The sequence below is a fragment of the Melospiza georgiana genome, chromosome 4 (assembly GCF_028018845.1).
Source record: "Melospiza georgiana isolate bMelGeo1 chromosome 4, bMelGeo1.pri, whole genome shotgun sequence".
NCBI classification, from domain to species: domain Eukaryota; kingdom Metazoa; phylum Chordata; class Aves; order Passeriformes; family Passerellidae; genus Melospiza; species Melospiza georgiana.
The window spans coordinates 9,414,814-9,432,787 of NC_080433.1; the positions used below are offsets into that span (position 1 = coordinate 9,414,814).

The 17,974-nt window shown below is 36.6% G+C and overlaps 1 protein-coding gene across 1 annotated transcript in view; it reads left to right on the forward strand.

Annotated features, from left to right (window-relative positions):
• Positions 1–17,974, forward strand: part of SEMA3A (semaphorin 3A) — a 165,897-nt gene that overhangs the window by 143,158 nt on the left and 4,765 nt on the right. Inside the window, exons 14-17 of the mRNA XM_058021922.1 lie at positions 1,303–1,344; positions 6,850–7,007; positions 11,098–11,165; positions 16,805–16,947. Of these exons, the coding sequence (XP_057877905.1) occupies positions 1,303–1,344; positions 6,850–7,007; positions 11,098–11,165; positions 16,805–16,947 (411 nt within the window). The remainder of the gene's footprint in view (positions 1–1,302; positions 1,345–6,849; positions 7,008–11,097; positions 11,166–16,804; positions 16,948–17,974) is intronic.

Sequence of the window (17,974 nt, forward strand, 5' to 3'; positions counted from 1 at the left end):
GTATTTGGGTGTTCTGATTTACTTGAAAGCTCAATTATCTCTTTAGACATGTATTTAAGCCTTAAAGAGGGCATTAATGTATTTCAGTGGAATTAGCAGAACTTGTGTGTATAAGATATGAATCTTTCAATAGGGAATTTCCAACAGATTTTACAAGTCCCTCATCCAAATGTAAGTTTACTTTAGTTGTAAAGAGTATATGTGCATCATGAGCAATGCATTTTGATGTTAAACTGCAATGTGCTGAGTACAATGCTTTTCATTTAAAATTCCACAGAGCTGAAAGTCTTTCATATCTGTTACATTGATAAAAAATGCCTCTTTAAACCCCATTTGTGCAATATTTCTCTGAACAGCTGAGCAAACAAACTAATGAGTTCAATTTTCATTCAAATGTTACATTTAATTGATGATTTCTAATACCAGCTCTATTAACCCCTCTGTAAGGGTGAGTCCATGCTTACCATCCACTGACCCATATCAAATTCTCTCAGGATAAGCAAGTTGAAAACTATACAAGTGTAAAAGCTTAATAAACACTTTATTAATGTACACAACCAAAAGTATGATGATCAAAAGTATGATCAATAGCAGATTTCTAGATGGAATAAAGTTCATGCAAAATTGAGTCGCACACTGTCTAATTATGCCACTTTTAAAATTAAAATCCATCCAAGAACCTGGACCTAGAAATTGTAACAGTTGATTAAATGATGGATATTCCAGAATGCTAAGAACCTCTTGCTCATTTTGGTTGCATGTTCTGAAAATGCATGTAACTTCTTTATAAGTGAATAGTGTGGAGCAGTTAAAAAGATTATACTTGGGATTAAAACTTGTTCTTATGAATAAAATTTCACAGGAATGTGGTTTTCACCTCAATATACTTAAAATGAGTTGCTTATTTCAGTGTTATTACCTTTAATAGATAGTATCTATGAATTTTCATACAGCCATTATTATTTTCATATTACTTGGGAAGTTCTTGAAATGCAATTTTAGTATTAAGCATTGATACAAAATTCAAGATGTGGAACTGGTGACAAAGTGATCACAATTAAATTCTCTTCATAATGGAAAATAAAATACCTACAATCAACATAGCAATCAAAGATGCACCCAGATATGTACATGCATTCTAATTCCTATACAGCTAGAAATTATTCCACTGCAAATTACAACAAGGACTATTACTAGGGAGTTTCTAGTTTAATTTCAGGGGGTTTACCTTATGCAAATAGTGTTGTAACAGAATTTTTATGTTTATAGCTCATTTTAAATTTTAACTCTGTTTTTCCCTAGGAGCCCACGGTTATTTCAGCAATGAAGATTTCCACAAAGCAGGTAATATGTGCACAAATGTTAAATACCTTTCAAATATTTATTGGTCTCTGTCGTCTAGAGACAGTAACTTGGCAGTCAGCAGAGACATATTAATTGCAGCAGCAGCATCCCATCTCTTTACATAAACAGCAGTAGTTTCTCAGGAAAATGTGACGTGCAGTGGGGAAAGGAAAAGTCTAGTTTGTGTTACTGACTGGCAAGGTGGAAACTAAATGCAAACTAACCAGCTGTCTGGTGGATCTCTAGAAAAAAAATAAAATTAAAAGTCCACATTATAGAATGCTCCCATGACAGAGAGATTCAAAAGGAGTGGCCAAACTTGGTGCCTTTCTTTAATGGGACTAGTAGTCACTGTGGAATAATCTGGTACAAAATGCAGATGGTGGAAGCAAAGGATGGGAATGAGACATCCTCCTGTCTTTCTGTGCTATGTCCATTCCATTGTGTCATTCAGCTTTAACAAAAGATCAACAGATCTGATGCAGTCTAAATTTCCAAGGCCTTCTGGTTCAGTGATGTGGTTAAGAGAAGGGTTTCACACTCTAAAAATTATATTTCCTACTTTCTGTTGAGTACACTAAGAGCAAGCTGCTTATAGAGAAAACATGTACTAAAAAATGAGACCATAACTAAAATGAACGGAACTTCTTGATGGATAGAGGTAAAGTTTTGTCTGACTTACAGTAAAGGTGTTTCCTGCATTTCTAAGCAAATTTGTGAAGCAGTTGATAAATTATGTGGTTGTGCAAAGAACATTGGTTTGCAGTCCAGGAATGAAGTGAGTATTAGGGGCCTATCTTCCAGTTTTGCCTGGAATTAGGTGGATGGATCCCAGCCACTGTCATTTCCTGTCTCAGGAGTCTGAGACATAAAATGTAGTGTCAAATTTAACTTTTTTTTTTTTTCTTTTTCATTTATGTGCTCTTTTGGAAGCTAATTTGGTAAATATAGGGAACTTCTTTTTGTTCATGTCACTGTCAGGAAATAGGAGATTTGGTATTACTTTCAGGACTAGGTGCACTAAAAATTGTGCATGTTATAAGTGAAATTTAGTTAATTCTACCTCACTCTATACATTATTAAACAGAAGTCAAATTCATTCTGTAATGGACAGAGGCCAATATTATATTTGAAATGCTGCATATTTAACTTGGAATTCACTGTCTTTAGGAAAGTTGTCTAAAAGCATTCATGTATTTGACAGAAAATGTTTGGGGGGGACACTGTTCTAACAGTTTACCACCTCAATCAGCAAAAATGGCAGGACAAAGAGAAAGATACTATTGAATACTGGGATATTTAAAAACAGACCTGGAAAGTTGTATATATGTCCACATCATACCAAAATGCTCTGATTTGGATTATTTTTATAAGTACATTCCCTTAAAGCAGCCAGTCATATTTGAAAATGGACCATGCATTTTCATACAGCTTTTCCTCCAAAGCATCTTTAGTTATTCAGGAGAGATTACAATTTTCCCTGAGTTTTCTGAAAACAAATTTACACTGCTAAAATTGTCTGAAGCTAAAAAAGAGCATAAACCACAAGTAATTCAGGCAGAGTAAAACTCATGAAAAATCAACCAGCCTCAGGCTAAAAATGACAGAATCATGATACACTATGACAAGCTTTTGGCAGCATGCATGAAATAAGTATATGGCAACATGTTTCCATTTTACATTTATGATTTAAAAATACTGTAGTTCTATAACTCAAACACTTTACTCATTGTGTTCTGATAAGCAGGGTGGTTTTCATGTAAACAGCACGATAATTCTATGCATTGTGGAAAGCCAGAGCATGAAATGTAAATAGTAAAACCAGCATGTTCTATTGAATGCCTTAAAAATAATCGCTTCATTTTGTTTCTTCACTAACAAATCTTTCATCCAATTATAAAAACATGGTACAGGGAGTTTCTCCTTATTTCTAAATGTTTTACTAGTCTGGTTGTTCAAAGCTACCTCTTTTGCCATCATGCCAATATGTTATGTTACAAATTACTCTTCCTAAAGACCAAGATCTACAAATTCTTCAGGACCAGTACTTAGCTTAGGTTTTAAATTATATTAAGCTCTAAAGCTCCTGTCTCTCTCTGAGTCTGCATTTAGCCCTTGAGCAAGAGTGGCTTATGAGTAAATTTAGCTTTTATGTGCAAGACTAAGCCTTAATACATTCTTTTTCCACTCTGCTGTCTTTAACTCACAGAAATTGTGTCTATATTTTCTCACTGAAGCTACACATTCCCCCTGATTGTGTTCAGAGCCCTAGGCTTGTGTAACCTTATCACTTAAACAGTTTATGCTTTGTTAGCAATAGACACAAACCTTCAGAGCATCCTTGAGCCACTGCAACACCCTGCATCTGCCTCAGCTCACAGCTCCCTGGGACACATGGTAGCTCTTGGCTTAGAGCCTGCCAGGTGAAGCTCCATAATTTTTCCCTTGCAAACATGGAAGCAGGAAAAAAAGTCCAGCCTGGGCTTCAATCAAAGGTGACTTTTTGCAGAACAACCTCTCGCCTTTTTCTCAGGGTCAGCTTTGTGATGCTCCTTCAAAAGCTGTCGGGTTTCTGGTGGCATGGGAAAAGGACAAGAAGATCCTTGGCTGAACAAGTCCTTGTCTGGTCAATTGCTACAAAGAGCTTTGTTTCTCTTGTATAAGATTTTCAAGCAAAAGCAAGGCAGACACCTTCAGAAATATCTTAGTGACTACTTTTATGGTTTATTTCACCAAGTACTGAATTTTATTCAGAGATCAACATTTCTGTCCATATGACAGTGAGCCTATAGAAAGGACCAGCTCAAAATGAATATATCACTTAAACAGTGTGCTGAACTGTTCTGCATTACTTCTCAAGACATTAATTTAATCAAATGGTACTTGAATCTCATGCTCCCTAAAGTTCCTTTAAAGATTCTGCTGAAGTTCTTCCTCTTATGCATTATATTTTCCACATTCTGTTATCCCTTTTTCTGACTTTGTCTGGGGAAAGGCTGCTTTTTTGGGCAGCACTGTGGGGCCAACAGAAACCACTGGATTGCTTAAAATATTAGTCTCCTCAGTTTTTCTTGAGTTCTGATACTTGTGCGAGAATTTTTAGAGGACAACTTTTTTTCTTTTTTGACTGTCTGGTTTGATCTGATAATCTCATTCATTAAATTAACAATGTCTTGGAAAAGGTGGCTGAAAAAGCAGTTTGACTGTGGTATGGCAAAGTAAGGTCAGACCATTGATGCAAATAATTCTATTTCTATTTTCTGAATTTCATACTGCCTGGATTTTTATATTGTTAGTGTCCAGAATAATGATCACCAGCTGGAGTCTAAAACCATGATCAGAAGAGCAGCAAACGAGGCAGCAGCCTTAAGGCTGTGCAGCACCTGAAACATATGCTGCAGCTCACTGGCTGAACTATGAACTTATCTACAAGGAATATAGTTTTTAAGTAACCCTGTTTTGGCCTCATTTTTTTTTTCCTTGAGTTTCTGGTCATTCTTCAATTCTAAAGACATTTATTAGAAATCAGGGAGGGGATTTTTGCAAAATAAAATTGGTTACAGAGGTACATAGGAAACCATTACACCATTCTTTATTTTCCCATGTGCATTCTCCGGGTTGATTTTTATATTAGTTGCACCACACGTTCCTACATGCTTATACAGATATTAATGCCCCAATTACACAGGACTCAGATCAATACCATCTGGACATTTAAGATACTTAACTGAAGCTCTAATTTGACCTGTGCTGCCTCCATAATCAGTAAAGAGAAGAGGCTTCCCTTGAGAAGCACTTAGGTCACCTAAGATTTGAATTGCTGCTCTTTTTACTGCAGGATGTAGCCCTAAGGTGGGTATTTGATTAAGTCCTTTCAGTTAGAGAGAAGCAGCTCATCAAGTCTGTTGTGTGTCCCCTCTTCTCAAGGCTACAACACTGACTGGGACGGGTTTGTACATTTCAGGCTTTGTGCAAAGCCCTGTGTGGTCAGAGATTTTTGCCTGGAGAATGTGGGTTTACAACCCGGCTATGAAACTATAATAGATGGAAGCAGCTGCTTAGAAAGGGTTTAGTTTTCAATCTGCCAGTGAATTTTCCTTTGGGGGCTTTCCTTGTCATATGTTCCTTGACAAAATACCGGTGTTTATATAAATGCACGGGATGTTTCTGTTACAATTAATATGGCTGTATAAACTGCCAAGCTGCTGTCTCTGAAAGAAGTTAACACAACACCTCTTATGAATGTTTTTGGTGTTGTTATCTCCTGTTATCTGGTCCTCATTATGTCTAGTTGGTAGGTGACCACTGCCATCTTCCATCCCTGCATTCCCTGAAAATGGTGCCTCTGGGACATTGCAATGCAGGAGATGAAGAATTTTGATAACATTTCTTGAAATCCTGTTTTTTCACACCACTTTTATGTTTTCAAAGAAAGAAAAATTAAAAAAAATGTATTTTCTTCATGGGACTGCTTGGAGTAGGACCTTGAAGACAGCTATTCATTGGTCTGCTGTGGGTGCTGAGTGTCAAGGTCTGATAGCAAAATGTCAGTGTTTCCAAAGCAGAAGGATTATGCCCTTGAATCTTTGTGTATCTATTTATTTAGTGTTCCCCTAGTTTTGCATCCCACTAGTACTTGCTTTCTTTGTGAAATTTCCTAATCTGAAATATCTCTCTGGACTTTCACATGGGATCAGAAGTTCAGTTTACTCATATCCCTCTGGGGCCAGCTTCCCTAGTGGACCACATGAATTTGATATCAGAGAGGAAATTGAGAGAGACAAGATATTCTATTGTGATGCCATGCAAGGCTGTATTTCATTTTGCATGCATGTTTTTTTTATTTACTTCTGCATTTGAACTGCATCTTCTACTCAACACTGGTTTTTATCCAAAACCAAACAAAACAAAACAAAACCTCTCCCCTCATTAAAGATATGTTCCAGTTAAGTCATGACTTACAGAAAAGAGTACAAAACACTGGAATTAGCAGGCATGCAAAGAAGTGCATGCATAGCACCACTTCCAAACTGAAATATCATAGCATCAGTCTGAAATAATGTACTTCGGGTTTCCCCCTCACATGCATAAACTGAAGTAATGCTAGGAAATGTATTTTCTTTTTGGCATTGGTTTTCTTTTTGTTCAAATTCAAAAGCATCTTCTCTGTTATGTTCTGTCACTGACTTTGGGTGTTTTCCCAGTGTGAGGATCTGAATACAAAAGGAAAAAATTGAAGAGTACTTTAATTTTCTTTCTGTTTAGGGAACCCAACAAGGGCTTCATGAAAAAATGAAGTTTTTCCTATTTGATTTTTTTTTTTTACCCTGGGGACAATTCTGTTCTCATTCCTTTCGCGTACATCAGGATCATGATCCTTTATTGTATTTGAAATTATCCCAACAGATTATTATAATAACATTTTTATGCTTTCCTAAGAAACGAAAATTGTAATTTGTGACATTTTTTGAACTGTTTTGTTTTTTTTTTTAATTTTTACAACAGCAACAGCTCTACATTGGCTCAGCCACTGGAGTTTCACAGCTTCCTTTGCACCGCTGTGATGTGTACGGAAAAGCTTGTGCTGAGTGTTGCCTTGCAAGGGACCCTTACTGTGCCTGGGATGGCTCCTCCTGCTCACGTTACTTCCCCACTGCCAAGAGGTAGGGACAGTTCTGCATGTCTGCATGGTTTGATATTTGTTTTAACTGATGGTCTCCATATGACCAGAGGGTTTTGGAGATTTTTTAGGGGATGGTTAACTGGAGCCCTTTCTCTTCCAAAGAAAACATCATTGTGGGAGCTATATGAAACATGAAGTCTTGGTTGATTTAAAGTGACCACTGCTACTTCTTGGGCTGGCTTATAAAGCTCCTGTAAGAAAACATTCAGGCAAGAGTTGTCTCTGAAATTAGCTCCTAACTTTATATTCATTGGTAAACAGCAAAAAGAAAAAAGAAAAACATTTTCTCTAACATGGGGAGGGCACTCAAAATAAAAACAAAAAATCACTACTTGCCAAAGTAAGTTATCCTACATTTTCATGAATTCTGAGTCAAGAACAATACTTCTAAAATATTTGGACACTGATAGAAACTCATCTTTTTCCGTGATATATTACATTATTGTTATTATTCAAAAGTATAACTTGTATGTGCTGATGTGTGTCCAGGTGCTGCTGGATCAGACCAACCACTGTTCCACAGTCCCTCTGCACTAAAGGATTCAGAGATGCTAAAGGCTTTGCAATGCAAACATCGGTGGAAAGCTGACTCCCCAAATCAAAAATAACAGTTTTATTAAAAACTTAAAAGTCTAGTTGCCTGATCTAAAGGTTTAGAGTACTAATTTCTTTGCTTCCTCTCATCTTTGAAACGCTTTCTCTAACAGTATACAGCTAGTTACTGAAGAGCTCCTGGCTGTTGAAGTAGAAATTAGGAATAACTGAACTGGTAAACATTTGCAAATACAAGCAGACACTGATGTAGTTTAAGATTCCCTTGATAAATTGAGTAAAATAATAAAAAAGTGCTCACATTAAATTGAGTATGCCAGACATCTTGCACGTATGAAGAAACAAAGGATACAAGGATTTATATACATAAGAGTTTATATACATGAAATTAATTGTAGCAAATACTTAGTTGAGAGTGTCAGAATGCCAAATTCCAGGTTTTGATTGGTTCTTGAGGGAGATGAAATGTGGTAAAGGGTGAGAAGTTGTCACAGACGTTTCAGATGGAAGGAATTAAAATTTTGAGGTTTGCATTACAGTGTATCCTAAACAAATACTGATGACAAAAGCTGCTCATCAGGTTCTATTTTTGCACCAGGAAACAGAGTTAATAGGAGAAAAGATTTTTATGAAATTCTTTAGAAAATAAAGAACCCATCCCAAGAGAAGAGCCTGTCAATTTTTCTCAGCTACATGGGCTAAATTCTATATTTTTGCTGGTAGCATGGCAGTTTCTCTGGAAGAGGAAGGAAAGGAGAGGGAACAGTGAGGTTTCCAAGGACAGTCTGAAAGATTGATTTGTTCTGAAAAGTTCTTTAGTATTAGAAATCAATATGATTGAGTATTTTCTCTGAGCCCAAGGCGACAGTAAGATCAGGAGTCACTAAATCACTGTTTTCTGCTACTCTCCATCCCTGGACTTCACCTTTTCTCAGCATTCTGAGCACAAATTCCTACTCCCAGCCAATCTCAAGATCCACAGAGCACATCATTCCTCTGCTTACACTGGTGGAAGAAATAGGGTCCTTGTCCTGATTGTTCCTTTGTTCCTTATCTCTCCAGCTTACTGCTGCAGATGGAGCTCACCTTGCCATCAGGGGTAAAGTGACTGGGACCTCTTACAAGGATTTAGGTGTGGGGGTTACTGGGGCCAAACTGGGTTGCACAGCTACAGGAAAAACTTGGGGTGCAGAATTTGCTTTTCTGGAGGCCACTGTGACAGGAAAAGTTAGTGCTGGGAAGCTGGGATCTGACAAATGTGTAGAAAAAGCTGCTGTCTCTGCCTCTTGCCCTCAGTTCTTCCTTGGCAGCAGCAGCAGAGTAGAAGTCTATGTTACCGGGAGAGAGGATCCTCTGTTCACCTGGTACCTGCTGCACCCATTGCCTCAAGCCAGCTTGGAATGCATTGATGACAAAATCAGCATTGCTGGAAACAGTTTACATGTCAACATTTTCCTAATGATAAATTCTTGTCCTTTTAGGCTCCAGAAATATTGGGAAAATGGATTCCTGAGGCAATTGTACAGATGTTTTATTCATAGTTGGGTTTAGGGTTTGGGTTTTGTTTGTTTCTTTTTTTCTACTTCTTTCTTTTTTTTTTTTTTTTTTGGAGATTTTATAAGCCATGATTTTATTTGCTTTTCTTTCTTTGTGCATTTTACAAATCTAAATGACAGTTCAGAGCTCCTGTAGTGTGACCACTTCACTTTACTCTGTGCAGATGTGTTCTGGTTCATATTTCATAAATCATTGTGTTGATACAATGGCGATATGTGCAACATTTTCCTGAAATCCCAACTAAACATTTCACTCAAACTCCATTGACAGTAATATGAGTCTTTCCACAGTTATCCTTTTTACAAATTGCAACTATAAAAATACTGGTTTAAAATTTAGGAAGGAGTAGCAAAATTTTATGGCTCCTTATATCTTGGGTGTGATTTTGTCATTGGTAATGAGTAATACAAAGATATTGGAAATTATGATTAATACATTTTTTAATCATATATCATTCAGCAGAAGATTCCTTCTTACTAAAGTGTTCTAAGATGTCCTAACTCATAATTCTAAAGAAGTTTTTATTCAGAAAAATATATTAAAATGTTTATCTAACTTTTTTTTTTCTAAAAAGGAAAGCTTTTGCTGTACTTCAGGAAAATAGTTTCAGGTTTAAGGTTTCAGTAGCTTTCAGAAAAGAGTATGGTTAAAATCTTTGAGGAAAGAAGGCTCAGCTGTGCAGTTGTGCCTCTGTGAGAACCCTTGGTGTGAGCTGATGCTGGGCTGTTAGTGAGAGCCTGCAAAGAGGGCTGGTGTGGAGAAGAGACGTGGTCTCTGCTGCAGAACAATGGCTTTTAAAAATGTGGGCTGCTGTCACAAGGGAGGGACCAACAAGGCTTTTTACAAGGCTACTTGACTTTTGCATATCCGTTGCTGGATAACCATAATCTGAAATCACAGCATTGTTCAGCAGCCTAATCCTCTTTGTTCTCCTCTAATTTTGCAAGCCCTCAGGCTTTCTCCGATTCCTAAAGTAAAGTACTCACACTTGAAACACATCTTTGTTTGCCTGGTTCTTTTTTTCTTTCTTTTTCATATGAAGCGCTTTTCTTTGGCTCAGTCGAATTTTGTGTCACAGCTATTTAAACAAAACTAGGAGCAGACAAAGACAGAAAAACACATGCAAAACAAAACTGTATTAAAAAGCTCTCTTCAATGAAATACAACATTTTTTTTAGCACAGATCAACATGTTTTTCAAAAGAGCCAGTAGAATTCAAACTCGGAGAAGAATATACTGAGTTAAAAAGACATTCAATCAAAGGTAGAATTCAGACTCAAGCTACAAAAAATACTGAAAAAAATGGCATTTCAAAATCTTTCTTGTGAAGTTTTTATTTTGTTTTTCCTGAAGACAATTGAGAACAGTTTTGTAAAAGGTTTTATCAGAAATGTTTCAGTGAAACCCATGGTAGCTGAAATGATCTATGCTTTTTAATTTAAATTTTGTAGAAAATACAGCACTTTACCATTCTTTGAAAGGCACCCATCTTAACATTTCATCTATGTAAAAGTTGCTGCAATACTCAAAGTATTCTGAACTTGCACAAATGAGTATTTTGAAGCATGTTAAACCCTACGGTTTATATTTTAACGCTTCAGCAGTCCCTCTATCTGTGAATCAAGTAATGAATTTATCTATCACCAGTATTGCCCACACAGTTAAAATAAACTTCATATTTTATTTTACTTGGTATTTATTTAATACTAATAATTAGCATTGGACATTATTTATTTATTTAGTATCTTAGTGCAAGAGGTATTTACCAGTGTCTGAAGACTTCACCTGTAAGTGTAAAGCCTGAGTCTACAAAATGATAATGATAATATAGTAGTAACAATATTATTTCCTTCCTGGTGTTGTTTAGGTGCACTTGTGGCCTCTGTAATTATATAAATGTTCCATTTGGTGCTGTTGAGCACTGGGAAGGGCACTGACAGACTTCAATGTGATCTTTGCAGGCGCACCAGACGACAAGACATCAGAAACGGGGACCCGCTCACCCACTGCTCAGACCTGCAGCATCACAGTGAGTTACGGGCACCACTCAAGTGCATTTGTATGTAACCTACAGACTCTGCACAGGGTAGGATAGGAAGCATGTGAATGATTTGTTGGTGACAATTGTCTGGAACATCTGCAAAAGATGAATATAATATATCATTATCCCAATTTAGATAGCTTACAATGGCCTGGATCAGACGCTGAAGTCTATCTTGGTTTGGTTTTTTTGGTTTTTTGGTTTTTTTTTTGTTTTCCTCAAATAAACAGTTTAAGCATTTTAATTTTCCTGCTTCTCTTCCCTGATAATACCATGCCATCACATTAGGCATATTATATCCGAAAAGAATTGTATTTTCTTCATGACATCAAGAAATATGTCCATGTTGCTGTACATAGTTTGCATAAGATGACAATAACAAAATCAAATTGCAAACCAAATGTGTTTGTAACCACCTTGGCAAAATATGGAGTGACCTTTATTGTAAGTGTCATACTGAAAGCTCTGAAGATCAGGATGTTCTTGCAGCAGGCATATACCCATGTGCTTTCAGCATGGGTTTTCTTAGATGTATTTTGGTTTGCTTTTTTTGTCAGCTGTTTCATTTTCACAGTGTATTGATCAGTTTCCTTTTCTGACTTGTTTGACTGACAAACTTCTCACAGTTACTGATTTGTTGCCAAACTTTTCAGAAGACCTTCACTCAGAAAATTAAAAATGTCCATTTTGCTGTAAGGGAAGGGAATGCTTAGGCAATGCTTCCCTCTGCTGGAAAAAAGTGATTCCTCATGATTGTGGCACATCTACAGGAACTTTTCACACAGAATATTCTGAGTTTGAAGGGACCCATTGAGTCCAGCTCTTAACTGTATGGCCCATACAGAGATCCTCATGCCCTAAACCATGATGTTAGTAGCACCATGCTCTAACCAACTGACCTAATCTCAGGGTTAAACCACTGGGAAAACAAGGAGGTGACTGAAAGTGGAGATACCTCAAAATCCTCATGTCCTTCCAGTCCATGTAATAGCAAAAATTATAAATAGTCCTAAATATTATTTTTATGTTAACGATAATTCACTACCAATAGTAATTTTCTCAGTCTTTTGACACTCAGAGCTGACATTACTATGGCTTTTCTTTTTACTTTTGATTGTCAGACTCAGGCCAAGTTACTCAGAGGGAAAAAGGAGTTTTAAAAGTGCATGAATAGACTCTGATCAGTATGTAGTTGTCACATTTTGAGAACTCATGAGTGTACAACTAGTTTAGATTTGAGCTAGTCAATTGTGACTAGTAGAAAGGTCACAAATTTCCCATTGCGTAATATCAGGTAATACTTACACAGTGAAGATAAGACCATCCTTATATTGGAAATGAGATTTTAAATTCCAGAATAGGAAAGTTTCACCAGGCGCTAAACATTGATTTCAATACCAGCAGAAGCATTTCTTAGCTATACATTTTTATTCTCTGAGTAAAACTGTGAACTGGTCTACTACCACAGGTCTGTTCATTTTAATGTTCTATAGATGTCATGGGCCTTTGCTAGCTGTGCTTTATACAACTGTAGGTTTTTTCTTTATTTTCACAGATGCAAAAAGCATTTCAAAACACTTCAGGTTTATGTCCTCCCATATTTGGTAAACATATTTGTCTGAAAAAGGTACTTTCTGTCCAAAGAGAAGAGAGTATTCCAGTTTCACAGCAGTACAGAAATGTAGTTTTTTCCCTGATACAGTCATGAGAGATCCAGGTCTGGACAAAGTTATATGGTACACCTGATCAAAATGTGTTTTAGTACAGCTTTGCCAAAATGAGCACAGCAAATATGAAACAAGATAAGACAGCATTAGAAGGATCAGTTCATTACAGAAAATAGTGAGGGAATGCAGTTCTGGATCCTAGACATGAAGGATACACAGTCATAATACTTTGAATGGTTTAGATTGGTCTTAAAAGAAATTTTCTCTAAATCACTTGAGTTGTAACATCTATATTTACTTGTCATTTACACATGTTCATACATAGTACAGATGACTTCATGGCCTATAAATTTCCTATGCCAACTTATGCTGAGTTTTTTCCTTATTTGTGACCTATAGTTCCCTGTACAACAGATGAAGAATTGGTTTTGTCTATAACCAAAAAAAGCTTAAGATTAATTTCTTTTACTACTTGTCTACAGATTCATTTAGGAAGTGCCAATTGATTCTCCATGTGAACCAACAAAACCATGAAAAAAGAATATTGTCTTAATGTATATCTTTTAAGGACATTGCAGAAATCAACTTTGCAATCTGTCTGAAGCAATAATATTTTTAATAAAGTTTATGTAGTGTTTTCAGCTGCTCTTTGATGCAAATGTATAAGTATAAAATGACTGCACAGCAATATTAGAGAGAGCTGAGGAGCCTTCACTGTACAACTGCCCAGACATTATTGTTTAAATCTAAAAGTGTGGTCACCTTTGTGGCAGCTAAATGAGAATGTTACATAAAGTGTAGCATACTAGAGCTATCAAGAAATAATAAAGTTTGGGGTTTTCTGAAGAAGAACTTGTTAAAGAAGAGGTGGGGTTTTGTTTAACATGATTCATCCCAGAGGAAGTTCAAAGAATCACTCTGAATTAAACTGTATTGTGAGATTCATTCATCTGCAGAGCAATCTTGGTACAAGTACTTAGCCTTTCATACTTCTTCAGCTATGTCACAAATTATGTACTTAAAGGATATTTATCAGGGTAGTAAACTGATACTGCTGTTGGGTTCATTTTGGGAATTACTGCTTTCAGGCAGGATTTTGGGCTGAATTTCATTACCAACTTCTATAATTTTCTAATTCCTCCAGCTGCTTTTCTGAACTTCTCAGACTTTCATTCTTCCATCCAGTCTCTTCATCTTCTCAGTCCCAAAGCTTCACTCTGATCCTGTGATTGCTTACTTCTTGCATCATTGCTTACTTTCTTGCACTTCATGTGCTCAATATTTTGTGAACTTCACGGACATTTCTGGACCTGCCTTCTGCTCCTTCAAATCATGGAAATGGAAATTGAAGGCTCTCTAAAAGGCTTCCTCTCTCATTGTGTGTCTGTCACTCATATTGTGTTTTCTGTAGCTGTGAAAAAATGTAAAGAGGACTTCACCCACTTTTCATGGTGTTCTCTAACACACTAGAATATCATAGACCAGATCCAAGGAAACAGAAATTTAAAATGGTGCCAGAGTGCACATTTTCTAATAAAACTCATTACTAGATTCTCAGATACTAAGAACATTCTAGGTACCTAAGTTTTCCAGCATAAACTTCTCTACATACTTAAAAATATTCTGCTGCTCCTGGGCCACAGGACTTTTACAAAAGAAATACCTGGTTCTGTCCTTTTTACCAATATTTATGATTTAGAAAACTGCCTGCCCTGGATCTAAGGAGAACAGTGTAACATGTGCTCTGCCCCAGTGTAATTCACTTAACTAAGCCATGTTCAGGAAAATATAATGAAGTGGAGCTGCAAGCCCCCTAATGAGTAATCTGCTGGTTAAATCATCCTTTTAGGTTGCTGAAGATGAGGACCCACAGTTCACTTAGGCTTAGAAATTTGGCTTGACATTCCTACTCCCAATGCAAATATCCAAACTATGGGATTGCTGTTGTTGGAGATGGGAGCCTGGGAATTGAGGAATTGAGACAGAGCGTGCATCCTAGGGTGGAATCCCTGTGTTTCCATTCTTTATTATGGTAGCCTGTAAATCACTATTTCCCAGAAACACATCACTGGAGCAGTAACATATGTGTCCCAGGCTATAAAAGGGGATATTTTCTACTGTCTTATGCTGAAGGCCTGTATGTGCTGTCTGTTGTGGATCCCAGTTCAGATATCAAACAGCTTTTCTCTGCATGAGGATATCTGGCTGCCTGTTCAATCATGTGAATTTTGTTCCTTAAGTAGAGCATCTGGCTTGAAACAGAGGAGTTCAGTACATCAGCCATTCACAGTGTTAAATCTGGACCCATCAGTTACCATTTCCAATCTTTATCTTATCACTTCTAACTTTATTCAGTCAATATTTTCACATACTTCAGTTCTTCTGTTTCAATAAATTCACCTGTGCTCCATCCACCTCACCACCTTGGCTATATTCTATTACAGCTGTTTTACCTTTTTCTTGCTCCTTTGTTTCTAATTCACGCCTTCACTGCTCCCTATCTTCCTGACCCACAGCTGTACTGACATTCTTCACAGGAATATGGTTTATGAGAGATGTCATAAAAGTTGTTTCACTCAGTTTTTAATAGAACACCCCACTCACTTGGTTAAAAGGTCCACAATCCAGCAGAGAAGGGCAAGCAAACCCATTTCCTATTTGTTTAGTGTTAATAGGCCATCTGATGTTTTATGAGAACTGGGCAAGCACCATTCTGCTCCACATCCCTTTTGCCATCCTCTCCCAGGGCTGAAAGTCATTATTGAAAGTCACATGTGATTCTGTATCAGCATAAGTCAGGAGCTCAATTTTACTTTTACCTTTGTCACGGCCATCTAACAAACAGCCTGTGTTTGCTAAACAACATGGTCAGTAGAACAAAGGCAGAGTTGGGAGCTAACAAAACTAGACAAAGGATTTCTCTTTAAATAGGATTTTAAATAGACATAATTTTCCTGTTAAAGCATATCAAAACAGTGCTAAAAATGTGAAAAACTTTTCAAACATGAAAAATGGAAAGAAAGACAAAGAATGGCAAAGAGTCAGGATACCCCATGAGATCAGTGTTCAACAGCCTACCCACCCCTTCCTCCTCATCTACTCTTCAGGATTACTGTTCTGTTGTCACTTAAGTCCATACCAGCATTTCAAAGAGCTAAGGTGGAGAGTTGAAACATGATGCCTGAAAGCCTCTGTGGTATTGGAGAAGAATCAAATACCATATAAGTCCTATAGCTATGTGATATTTCCAGCAAGTTGATGAATATCTTGAAACATTGTTGTTACAAAAGGAAGTAATTTATTTAACTTTCTTTTTCCCCTCCCATAATGTCTGGTTTATTAACCTCCTTACATTTCCATAAATTATATCAGTATGAGAGGAAATGATTAATTGAAGATCGTTTCCTCAAAAACATTATTCCTGGTCATTAACAGTTTCAGCAAACTGCAGTGCCATATAATCTAAAAACATTATTCTACTTTTAAATAGCCTCATGTTTTATTACTTTGCTCTAAAGTATTATGACCATAGAGCCCAGGAGGCATCATTACAAACATTCTGCAACTACACCCTGAGTTTTCTCGTTGCATACAGTTTGCTAATAAAAATTCCAGTCATGTCCTAGATGTTTTCCTTGATGAATAATAATGAGGCTTACAAAAAATTTCACAATTAAATTCATTAACTTCACATATCGAGACGTTAACAGCTGGTAGGATTTAAAATACAATTAAAAAAAACCAAACAAAACAATAAACTAAAAAACATACCATGGGTCCTTACAAAGATAGAGGTGTTGATGGAGATTTTTTCAAACAGTATACTAATATGGGGAATTTTTTTTAAGTTTTTATCTTTAAACACTTTAAAGAAGTCCAAATTCTAAAAAAAAATTACATAGCAATTAAGGGTTATTAAGTTTCATGGGATTTTTTTTTCTTTTTTTTCATGCTTTGCAGATAACCCAAGTGGTCAGGCCCTGGAGGAGAAGATTATCTATGGAGTAGAGAACAGCAGCACTTTCCTTGAGTGCAGCCCGAAATCTCAGCGTGCCGTAATCTACTGGCAATTCCAGAGGCAAAATGATGATCGCAAAGAAGAGGTACAGTAGAAAAAGAAAAACAAAGAGATGCAACTAATTTTCTCTGTAAAGGTAGACTTCAGTCTGAGTCCTTCCCAGAATAATTTTAGTTGAGCAGAATTTTTCTGTAATAAATGATTTCCATTGTTCTTCAGCATATTCTCACTCTTATTACCATAAAATCCTCTAAGGTCCTTAATAGGTTTTACAGATTGTTACAGCAGCAAGCATTCATATCCTCCCCTTGCTCAGACTCCCTGCAAAACACACTGGTTTGCATCAGAGATCCCAGAAAAAAAGCTAGAATTCCATCTGACTGTCACCTGAAACATCACACAAAGATTATCCAAATTTAAATATCACAAGGCCTTAAAATTGCCTTTGAGAAAAAGCTTAACTGCTTTTTTTGACTGAAGCACACACTGGCAGGAGCATCCCATGTGCTGCATGCTCTGAGACTTCACTGCAGATAACAGAGTCTGAATGAAGAACTGAGAACTGTAGTGGACACAAGAGAATGGAAACTTTTCTTTTCACCAAAAGCAGTATTCAGAGAGGCTGAAACACTTATTTCCCTGTTTGCATTACACTAAGCTGATACTTTCTTTTTCTCCTTTTCTTGTCACTGGCATTCTTATGTTATTAATCATCCAAGTGTTCAAGTTGTATCAAGGCAGGTCACACACATCTTAGGAGAACAGTCTACTCTGGTAGGTACTGAGGTCAAGCTAGGGAACAAAAACTGTTTTGTTACCTTGAAGTATTTGTAAGTATACATACACATATTTAAAGCATGTTCAGAATCATTACATTAGCTGCTTTAAATATTTTTGTTTTGTTGGAATAAGTAGTAAATTATTAAGAATTTATACTTGGTGAGAGAACAGCAAACAGGTCTGTGCCTTTTCTGTCTGCAGCAACATGTGCATTCAGAGAATGAAGTTCCATTGTAGATATGAATTAATTCAGGAAAAAAACCCCTGTATTTTGAACTGTTGCTTTTTGAATAGTAAAATTTTTAGATTTGATCCTTAGTTGCTTGTTTGTA